This window comes from Quercus robur, chromosome 9, assembly GCF_932294415.1.
Source record: "Quercus robur chromosome 9, dhQueRobu3.1, whole genome shotgun sequence".
In the NCBI taxonomy this organism is placed as follows: domain Eukaryota; kingdom Viridiplantae; phylum Streptophyta; class Magnoliopsida; order Fagales; family Fagaceae; genus Quercus; species Quercus robur.
Window position 1 is genome coordinate 11697417 of NC_065542.1, and position 10868 is coordinate 11708284.

The 10868-nt window shown below is 33.3% G+C and overlaps 2 protein-coding genes across 2 annotated transcripts; both read right to left on the reverse strand.

Annotated features, from left to right (window-relative positions):
- Window positions 1-416: 416 nt before the first annotated feature.
- LOC126700714 (secreted RxLR effector protein 161-like) lies at window positions 417-1564 on the reverse strand. Its single transcript, XM_050398911.1, has 2 exons — window positions 1389-1564; window positions 417-1008 (listed from the first exon to the last, which is right to left on the reverse strand). Exons 1-2 carry the CDS (start codon window positions 1562-1564, stop codon window positions 417-419), a joined length of 768 nt encoding a protein of 255 aa, XP_050254868.1.
- Window positions 1565-6720: 5156 nt separating this feature from the next.
- LOC126700715 (histone H1-like) lies at window positions 6721-7106 on the reverse strand. The gene is made up of 2 exons (XM_050398912.1): window positions 6927-7106; window positions 6721-6885 (listed from the first exon to the last, which is right to left on the reverse strand). The coding sequence occupies exons 1-2, from the start codon at window positions 7044-7046 to the stop codon at window positions 6772-6774; spliced, it is 234 nt and encodes a 77-aa protein (XP_050254869.1). The 5' UTR covers window positions 7047-7106; the 3' UTR covers window positions 6721-6771.
- Window positions 7107-10868: the final 3762 nt, after the last annotated feature.

Consider the following 10868-nt stretch of genomic DNA (forward strand, 5'->3'; position numbering starts at 1 on the left):
CAATTTCATCACCGACTACAAACTAAAATTTTGAGTTTACAAAAAACTTGTGATTTATATCTTCTATGACATTTCACATAAATCACATACTATGCATCTCATGGACTATATGATAATGTCCAAATATTAATGTTACCATCAATTTGGATAATAATAAAGTAACTTTATTAATCACAACATTAAGTCATGCATAATAACATACATAGTATCATACAATAGGATTTTAGGGCACTAATCCTAACAATCTCCCACTTGCCCTTAAGACTATTGTGCACTAATCTAACTCCTATTCCCTCCAAATGTGACTTGAAAGTCCTTTGAGGCAAGGCTTTGGTAAAGGGATCTGCTAGATTATTTGCACTTTTAATTTTTGCAACTTCTACATCTCCACGAGCAACAATGTCTTGAATGATGTGCTATTTTCTCTCAATGTGCTTTCCCTTCTTATGATTCTTTGGATCTTTGGATTGTGCAACTGCTCCACCATTGTCGCAAAACAATGTGATAGGAACTTGCTCCATTCTCACTACACCAAGATCAGAAAGGAATTTCTTGAGCCAGACAACTTCTTTTGCCACTTCACAAGTAGCAACATATTCAGCTTCCATGGTGGAGTTCGCAATATAAGTTTGCTTAACACTCTTCCAACTTATGGCTCCACCTCCCAAGGTGAACACACAACCTGAAGTGGACTTTCTGAAATCTAGATCTGATTGAAAGTCTGAATCTATATAGCCAATGGGGATCAAATTCTCATACCAGTAAACAAGCATATAATCTCTCGTTCTTCGTAGATACTTAAGAATATGCTTTACAGCTTGCCAATGTTTTGGTCTTGGATTTGATTGATATCGGTTGACCATGCCAACTGAATAACAAATATCTGGTCTAGTACAAAGCATGACATACATGAGACTTCCTACTGCAGAAGTATAAGAAACTTGTCTCATCATATTTTCTTCCTCTTGAGTCTTAGGCTTTTGGTCATCAAACAGAGGAACTCCATGTCTAAAAGGAAGTAATCATTTCTTGGAGTTTTGTATGCTAAACTGTTCTAGAACCTTATCTATATATCCAGCTTGTGATAAGCCTAACATCTTATTCTTGCGATCTCGCTAAAGCTTGATCCCTAGAATAAAGTTAGCCTCACCCAAGTCCTTCATATCAAATTGGCTTGACAACCAAACCTTTACCAATGACATTACCCCTATATCATTTCCAATGAGTAGAATATCATCAACATAAAGTACTAGGAACATTATTACTTATCTCGGTGTCTTTTGTACACACATGGTTCATCAAGATTTTGTTCAAAACCAAATGACTAGATTGCTTGATCAAATCTGATGTTCCACGACCTAGATGCTTGCTAAAGTCCATAAATGGACCTTTTCAACTTGCATACCATATGCTCTTGGTTTTTTGCTATGAAACCTTCCAGTTGCATCATATAGATTTCTTCTTCAAGATTGCCATTTAGAAAAGCAGTCTTGACATCAATTTGCCAAATCTCATAATCATAATGAGCATCAATGGATGAGAGAATTCTGATAGATTTAAGCATTGCTACTGGTGAAAATGTTTTTTCATAATCAATACCTTTTTTTTTTTGTGTATACCCTTTCACCACTAGCCTTGCTTTAAAGGTTTCAACCTTTCCATCTATCCCTCTCTTCCTCTTGTAAATCCATTTGCAACCAACAAGTTTAATGTCGTTAGGCGCCTATACAAGATCCCAAACTTGGTTGGAATACATAGAATCTAATTCAAATTTCATAGTTTTGACCCAATGATGTGCATCTGTATCATTCATTGCCTCTTCATAAGTGTAGGGATCCGATTCAGCCTCTTCTAAGATAGCTTCATAAGTTTCTTCCAAACCTATAAATCTTATAGGAGGCCGAACAATTATCCCACTACGACGAGGCACCTGTGTACTAGTTATCTCATGAGTAATATCTTGTGGTGTATCTAATACAGCCACATCATCCCTAGTTTCATCGATTGGTTGTTCATTTACAGGTTCATTCATTTCAACCAATACAACTCTACTTCTAGGAGTAAAATTATTCATATAGTCATTTTCCAAGAATTTAGCATTTGTACTCACAAAAACTTTGTTATCCTTACGACTATAGAATAAATAACCCCTAGTTTCTTTTGGATAACCTACAAGTAAACACACTTATGATTTTGGTTCCAATTTATCAGGCTTCCCTTTTAATACATGTGCTGGACAAGCCCAAATGTGGAGATATTTCATACTAGGCTTACGCCCACTCCACAATTCCATGGGTGTTTTGGGAATAGATTTTGATGGAACTAAATTGATGTATTGCTGTATTTAAGGCATAACCCTAAAAAGAAATCTTTAAAGTTGAGTAACTCATCATGGATCTAACCATTTCTAAAAGAGTCATATTCCTTTTTTCTGCTATACCATTTTGTTGGGGAGTTCTAGGTGCAGTCAATTGGGACAATCCCATTTTTAGTTAAGTAATCCTTGAAAATCCCAAAAGGTATTCGCCACCACAATCAGATCGAATAGCCTTTATGCGTTTACCTAATTGATTCTCAACTTCAGCCTTAAACTCTTTGAACTTTTCAAAGGTTTCGGACTTTCGTTTCATTAGGTACACATAACCATATCTTGAGTAATCATCGGTAAAAGTGATGAAGTACTCATAAACTCCTTTTGCTTGGGTTGACATAGGATCACAAACATCCGTATGAACTAATTCAAGCAACTCTTGGGCTCTTCTACCTTTTGCATTAAAATGTCGTTTGATCATTTTGCCTTCCAAACAAGATTCACAAACTGGAAATTCATCAAAGTCCAATGGCTTTAAGAGTCCATCTTTGATCGGTCTTTGAATTTTGTTTGGATTAATATGACCCAAACGCAAGTGCCAAAGATATGCATCATTAGTATAAGGAAACTTTCTCTTTAATGATATTACATGAAAGTCATTATCTAATTTAGAATTATATAATTCATGCTTATTAGGAGTTAAAATATAAAGACCATCCACAATATTGCTAGAACAGATAAACACTTTACTCTTCTTTATTACAACATTGTCTTTAAGGATAACACAATATCCATGTTTACCTAAATAAGTTGCAGAAATTAAATTCCTACGAATATTAGGTATATATAGACAGTCTTCCAATATTAAAACCCTAGACTAAAAGCATAAATTAACAACTCCAACAGCTACAACCGGAATCCTGCTTCCATCAGCCAAAGTAAGAAACAATTCCCCTTCATTAAGCTTTCTGGTCTCCTGGAACCCTTACAAAGAATCGTAGATATGATTACTACAACCTGAATCCACACACCAGGAATCCGTGGGACTTTGTACTAAACATATTTCAAGGAGGAATGAATTTTTCATACCCTTATTATTGGCAGCTTAGAATTTTGGACAATTCCTCTTCCAATGTCCTTTCTCACCACAATGGAAACACTTTCCTTTGATCTTCTTTCCTTTTTTGGAAACCCCTAAGGCAATTTGTTTACCATCTTGCTTGGTGAAGTCCTTCTTCTTCTTCTTCTTACCTTTGCCTTTCGACTTATGTTGAGAAGTAGAAGCTTCAGCCATCTTAGCATCAACACTAGAAGTACCAAGAATGCCTTCCGCCGTTACCAACTCATTCATTAATTCAGACAATGAATAAATATTTCTATTCATATTATAATTGAGTTTGAATTCCTTGAATGATTCCGGTAGTGACTGGAGTATCATATCCACTTGGGATTCTCCATCAATATTGGCACCTAAAACTTCCAGTTTATTCAAATTAGAGATCATTGTAAGACAATGCTCCCTAACTGAACTGCCTTCAGCCATTTTGGTATTATAAATTTGCCTCATAGTTTCTTGCCTTACAGAATGGCCTTGCTCAACAAACATCTCCTTCAGACTTAGCATTATGTTCGAAGCTAGTTCTACATCCTGGATTTAATGCTATAGAACATTTGAAATGGATGCTAGGATGTAGCACTTTGCCATCTCATTAGATTTCTGCCAACGATCATATCGCTGTTTTTCCTCAGGAGGAGCATCTACTGAAGGAAAACTAGGACATGGTTGAGTAAACACATTTCTTTTCCAGCCAACATAGTTGGATCCAGTTAGTTTGTTTTGATTAAGAATAGTAACAAGTGGGCTAAATGATGCCATGATCAAATCTGAAAATAATAAACATGAATATAATAAGTAAACTGGACATTATCAATTTAGCATATAAACATATAGTATTGAACCTTAATAAAACCATAATATAATATATGCAACGACAACCCAATCCCATGTTTAAAATTCCTTGGAAGCAAGTAAATTATAAACACTATGATTGATTGAGAACTATTCTCATTATTAGTGTTATCATGATAACTCTTATCAAACACTAATAACATGCCATATTTCCTTTAGCCTCTAAGTAATAATGATATAGCTCTGAAGGGAGGTTAACATTAAACTTAGTCTAGTGTACACCACTGACTGAATTTTATGTGAGTCATTAAGTAACTCCACGGTAGCATGGTTGTTCTTAATGTGAAAACACATATCATCCATCATTAAGAAGTTTAATTTGTAGTTCCATGAATTAAACACCCTCCGAAGGGAGAAAGGCATATACGCCAAGGCGAGGTCCTTAATCATACTACTATAAACCGACAATGGAGGCCGTGAGGTCCAACCCTTGTATCTTTCTCCCACTAGATGTTTTAAATTAAAGGTTTTTATTTTTTAAACATGTGTAATCTAATCACACACAACCTTGCTCTTTATACAATTGAAAACACTTAGAAAAAATTCAAAATTCCCTTCAGAGGCATTTTCGTGAGAATCTCGCGACTCAGCTTTTCCTACGAAAATGAGTTAAGGGAAAATAGTGAAAACACAAAATTTAGATAGAAACTTTCGCAACTGTCTCACAACTATTTTGCGAGTAAAGCTTACTCGCAAAAAGTTTTGTGCTTCAGAGGCATTTTTTCGCGAGTAACTTCGTGAGAAGGTTACCTGTGAAAAATGCGTGTTTTCAGTTTTTAAAGAGAAGATGTAGACAATTTTCAACGGTTTTTCATGAACAAACAACCACCATATGAACATAATAGATAGAATTTGATATCAAAACTGAATTCCATTGATGTTATGGCCTTAAATTCAATTCAACATACTTGAATTCAAATTTAAACAACATCATAACATCCATGTCAGTTTTTATCAAACCATAGATTCAACAACCATGCAGGAAATTAAATACATATATAATCTTCTATCATCATGAAACTATTATCTCTAAATCCAAAACTCACAAAACATGTTATACAGATTTGAAATTGAAGACCGCTCTGATACCATTTGATGGAAAAATACATGTTTATATCGCATACAAAACATATGTAGCAGAAAATTAACAGATCTACTTCATTCGCAATTGATAACATGTACTATGTAAATTTTAGAATTCAAGAATAAGAGAGTATACCTTGGTGTGGTGAATTTCAAAACCAAAGATCAGAAGTTCTTGAGAACACTTTTAAACTTCACTCCAATTCCACTTGTGCCCAAGAAGTGTGGTCTCTCAATCTGTTTCTATGAATTTGTTCAAGGGAGAATGAGAGAGTGTCCAACACTCACATACAAAACCATTTCATGTTCACATTTCTAAATTTTGTATGTTTCTCTTCTTATAACTGATTATCTAATTGGGTTAGCCTTTTAAGCTTTTCCAATTGGGTTTTAGTATGTGGCTTGGAGTGGAACCAAAAGGGAATAAATAAGACTCTAGCTCCAATGGGCCTTGGGCTTTTTTGTCAAATCTTTTTTGCCACTTTGTAGTTTACTACATCTTAATCTTTGAGTACCCGGTTTAACCCTTTAAGTTATTCATCATATATTTATGAAATTCAATTTCATAAATATATACTTTAGTAATTCCTTACTAAAGTGGTTAGGCCTAACTCTCTAAATAACCGAACCTATTAAACTTATCTCAAAGGAATATTTTATATCTCCGTTAAGAGATTATGAATTCTATCTTGAGAATATATGTTCCATTAACACTAAATGTGGCTGCCCAACATACTGAGGTTTTGACCGTTACTTTAGATCTCACTTCTGATATATCAAAGCAACCTACACTCCATGATCAGGTTTATTATTTTCTCAGGATTAAGAGTTTATGTAAATATAAGTCGTAAGATTTATTATTCATTTGACCGTCTTTAGGAGAATAATAAATCTCACAGCCGTCCAGTTCAATATGTCTTAACTCTTAAAACATATCAATACATCAATTAGAAGTCTTCACTTCAATGATCAAGACAAATCATCTTAGTTGATATGTTATAGTCTTCACAGATGAAATGTCCAATTTCATCATCGACTACAAACTAAAATTCCGAGTTTACAAAGTACTTGTGATTTATATCTTCTATGACTTTTCACATAAATCACATACTATGCATCTCATGGACTATATGATAATGTCCAAATATTCATGTTACCATCATTTTAGATAATAATAAAGCAACTTTATTAATCACAATATTAAGTCATACATAATGTCATACATAATAACATACATAGTATCATACAATAGGATTTAGGGCACTAATCCTAACATAAACAAACAAACAAAAAAGACTAAGCAAACTCAAACACTTCCTTCATTAAAACCATAGACTTCATATACATAGAGACCTAAACTATTTTCAAAAATACAAACACCACTTATTTTTATCTAATTTCTACAGACTCAAGCAATGGTCCTCTTGGCTCTCTTAGCAGTAGGAGACTTAATCAATTTGGGCTGTTTAGGCTTAGCAGGTGTTGATTTCTTTGTCTTCTTAGGCCCAACTTTCTTCATGACCTTCTTCATAGCCTTTTCAGCAGCATCAGGTTTCTTCATAGCCTTTGTTGTTGTAGTTGCAGAGGAAGCACATCCTTGTGCTTCTCTTCCATGTACTTCTCTATAGCATATGGACTCAACCCACTTCTTTCATTCAAAGCCAACAAAACTTCCTTGATCATCTACAAAATCCCATAAAAAATTCAAAATCATCATGTTTTGTTAAAATGAAGTAAACAGTGTTTTATTAAATTGTAATCTCATAATAAAAATATCACATGTCATATTGCAAAAGAGAATTCACTAAAGTAAAAAACAGAATTCACTTTATGTCTTAAGACGTAAAGTTACCAATCAATGCCACACCACATTTAAAAATCAAGCTACAATGTTAATGGCTAGTCACCATAGCAGTCTTAGAAGATATGGCAAATAAACCAAAAAAATTCACTAGCCATTAAAACATCTCCAAGTATTGCTAATATCAATCTAGCAACTTCCAAAATATGCAAATCAAACATTAAAAAAATAAATTAGAACTTAGCTTCATCAAGGTGAACTCAGCCATTGGAAACCTCTTCCAAACCTCAAAATAACACAAACCTAGCAACTAGAATTGAAACCCCAAATTAAAATTAACCAAAGCAATACTAAGACAAACCCATTAACCAAAATTGAAACCTTCATCTGAAATAGCCAAAGGAAAGCTCTTCCAAACCTCAAAATAACACAAACTCAACAACTATAATTGAAAACCCAAATCAAAATTAACCAAAGCAATACTAAGATAGATCCATTAACCAAAATTGAAACCTTTATTAGAAATAGCCAAAGGAAAATTCTACCAAACCTCAAAATAACACAAACCTAGTAGCTAGAATTGAAAACCCAAATCAAAACAAACCAATGCAATAATAACCTAGACCCAATAACAAAAATTGAGACCCAGATCATAATCAACAAAGAAAAACTCTACCAAACTTCAAAATAAAACAAACCCAGCAACTAGAATTGAGAACCTATAATGAGATTCAGCCAATACATACCAACGAATTTTCTTAATGCTAGCCAACCAATCTACAAAAATAGAGTGAGATAGAGAATTCAGATAGCTAGATTCATCTATTTCACCCAATTTAAGTGAGAGAGAAGGAAAGAGAGAGAGAAAGAGAAGAAAATAGTTTTAGGGTTTTGGGGTTTTCTTGTGGGAAGTCTTAGTCTGAAACAGGGGAAAAAAAAAAGAAGAAAAAGAAATAAACGGAGAAGAAAACGGAAGTTGCACTATTAAGTGAACATATGTTTTAATTTTAAAAGGGGTATCCAAGGTACTGTATTTAAGTTTTTCCCTTACTATATATATCGGTTAGAATTAAGCAACTAATGATTATCATTGACTTCATTTTTTAAACTTGTAATGATTACAATTTACAAAGATAAAAAATTTATGATTAACATTGACTATAAATGGGTAAAAAATTTTAACCATAGTTTTTAGTTTTTACTTCGAATGAGAGAATAAGTTACTCATACACAACTCATAAATAAGATTAGTGAACAAATAATTTAACTTGTAAGTTCAAGTTTAGCTTGTTTCTCAAAGCAAAATTAAACAAATGGATCTCAATTTTTTTTAGTATTAGACACTTTTACGCATCATTCATCACAAATGTCATAGTGGTTGACTGAGTGATAGAGAAAAAATAGTGAATCAATATGAAAGTGACAAATGATGTGACAAATGATGTGACAAATGAACAGTCACATAAAATAGTTGTTGCAAGAAACGTGCGGAAATGTTTGGTACTAGAATTATTCATATTTACGCAATATGAACCTAATGAAAAGTAACACATGGTGCTGCATGCCTGATGGGATTGATCCAGCTTTGGTTGAAAAAGAAATGCATGCTAGGGCCATTATTGACTTGTATTTAGGGGCAGAGCCATGTTGCCCAAAATTTTAAATTTTTTCAACAGCATATATAGCAAAAAGATATAGGCCCCTCAAAAAATTACAACTGGCCCCCCCATTTGTTCAAAAGACCTAAACTTTGTCTAACAAGTAAAACTTCTCCTCAAATAAAAGAATAGTTGAGCTCTCCAATTATCCAAAGACTTGTAATTAATCTAGTGAACAATGACATACTCTCTACAAATAGAATAGATGTTAGCCCATTTCAAAACAAAGCTTTTACATTTTCCTCTTCATTCTCATTCTCAAGCTATGTGCCTTTTGCTTTTTTCTCCTTAATATTGCTGCCAGCCTCATTGTTTAGTTAATATTAACAAAACAATGCTTATCTCAACACAGCCACACAAAACTGTAAACCCTCACAGCTAGTAAAAACAAATCTGTCCCCTTTTTTTTTTTACCATCTCATTGCTGCTATAGTAGAGTAGTGAACTTGGAAGTGTGTGAGGATGTGGGTTTGTGTTGGGGGATAATTCATTAAAATATTTTAAAAATAAATAATATGACTAATGAAGTGGATGTTGCTTAAAATAATATTTGTTTTTTTTTTTCCCTTTGATGTGATAATTGAGAAAAAAATTAAGGTTCTTTTTAGGTTAATTCTTGAGTCATATTATAGATATTAGTAATTTAAAATTTAGGACACTTGTAGCAACAAATTTTTTTTTTTTTAAATGCAAAATGTTCTTCTTTAATGATTTGATGATGGTGGCTGAATTTAAGATGCTTGTAGCAACATTTAGAATTCATAATTTGATGATAATAGATTAATTTTATTCTATGAAACATTATCATCATGCAAAAAATATATATTTTTGGATATTATGTATGTCTATGGTGAACTAGACAATTTATGGATATATTAGAGTTGATAACTTTGCATTCTCACGTGATGTTCATGACTAAGGCTATAGATAGTTACTGTCCCATTCCTAGTTGGTGCAGAAGATCTATCTCCATTTTCTTGAGAATTTTTACATGAAATATGTAAGATTAGTTTCTTTATCAAGATTAACAAAGAAATATGCTGTTGGGTCAACAATGACCTTAGTCTTACACAGTTTTAGACTGTATGAGCATATATATATATTGCTTTTTCAGAGAAGCCTATAGCGACAGTGCAAGGCTTAAATTATTGAGGTCTTGTTTTTTCATTGATTAACAAAAAGTAGGGCATGCATTTTTTAAGAACTGTGTAGTGTACGTACACATCTGTGAGAGAGAGATCTTATTGAATGATTATGGGCAAATTTACTTGCCAAGACTGATCTTTGTATATGAGTCATGCCCTTAATTAAGAACATGAAAACATAAAAATAATTGGAGGTTGCATAGTTTGCATGATTTTTGTGTATGTACAATTTTCCAGTTGATTGTTTGTGTTAGGGACATATTTTATGTAATTGGCTAATCCTTTGACAAAATGTACTTGTAATTGGGTAGATCTAGGATGGGTTTAGTACTTCAAGAAACATGTTGTTCAAGCCAAGTATTAAATCCATGAAGATTGGACCAAGAAACAAGTGAAGAAAAGCTGTTCATTAAAGCTCGACAGACACCTCGACAGAAACAGTATCTACCTAGATTTAAGAACGAAGTTCGACAAAAGCTTAATCTGGCGAGATTTATGAAATCAGAATTTTTAGATTTGATTTTTGGCCCTAGCTGACATGTATGTGTAGGGTTTCTTTTCTCACAATCCTGGACATATATAAGGTTTATTTTAAAAGCCGTCATATATGGAAAACACATGCAGAAAGTGACCTAGTGCATTATTCTCTCTGTAAGAAGTTATTGCATCTTTGTGCCTTAAGGTTTTGTAACCAAGTACTTATTGATCTTTATTTTTGATGAAGTGAAGAACTTTATAACCAACAACATCTTCTTTAAGTTGTTGGAGTTAGTCATGTACTAGGATTCGTGCAAAGGAGTTAGTCACGTACTAGGATTGTGCATCATTGGTGGCGTTCATATACTAGAGAGTTCAGAGGTTCTGAAGTGGTAGAAGGTTTCTATTTTAAATTCATCTACAG

Coding starts and splice junctions, on each gene's coding strand:
- LOC126700714 (XM_050398911.1), bottom strand. CDS start 1,564: ATGCTTAAATCTATCAGAATTCTCTCATCCATTGATGCTCATTATGAT. Junction 1,009..1,388: donor ATGGTATGCAAGTTGAAAAG/GTCCATTTATGG, acceptor ACTTCCTTTTAG/ACATGGAGTTCCTCTGTTTG.
- LOC126700715 (XM_050398912.1), bottom strand. CDS start 7,046: ATGATCAAGGAAGTTTTGTTGGCTTTGAATGAAAGAAGTGGGTTGAGT. Junction 6,886..6,926: donor TGCAACTACAACAACAAAGG/CTATGAAGAAAC, acceptor GCTATGAAGAAG/GTCATGAAGAAAGTTGGGCC.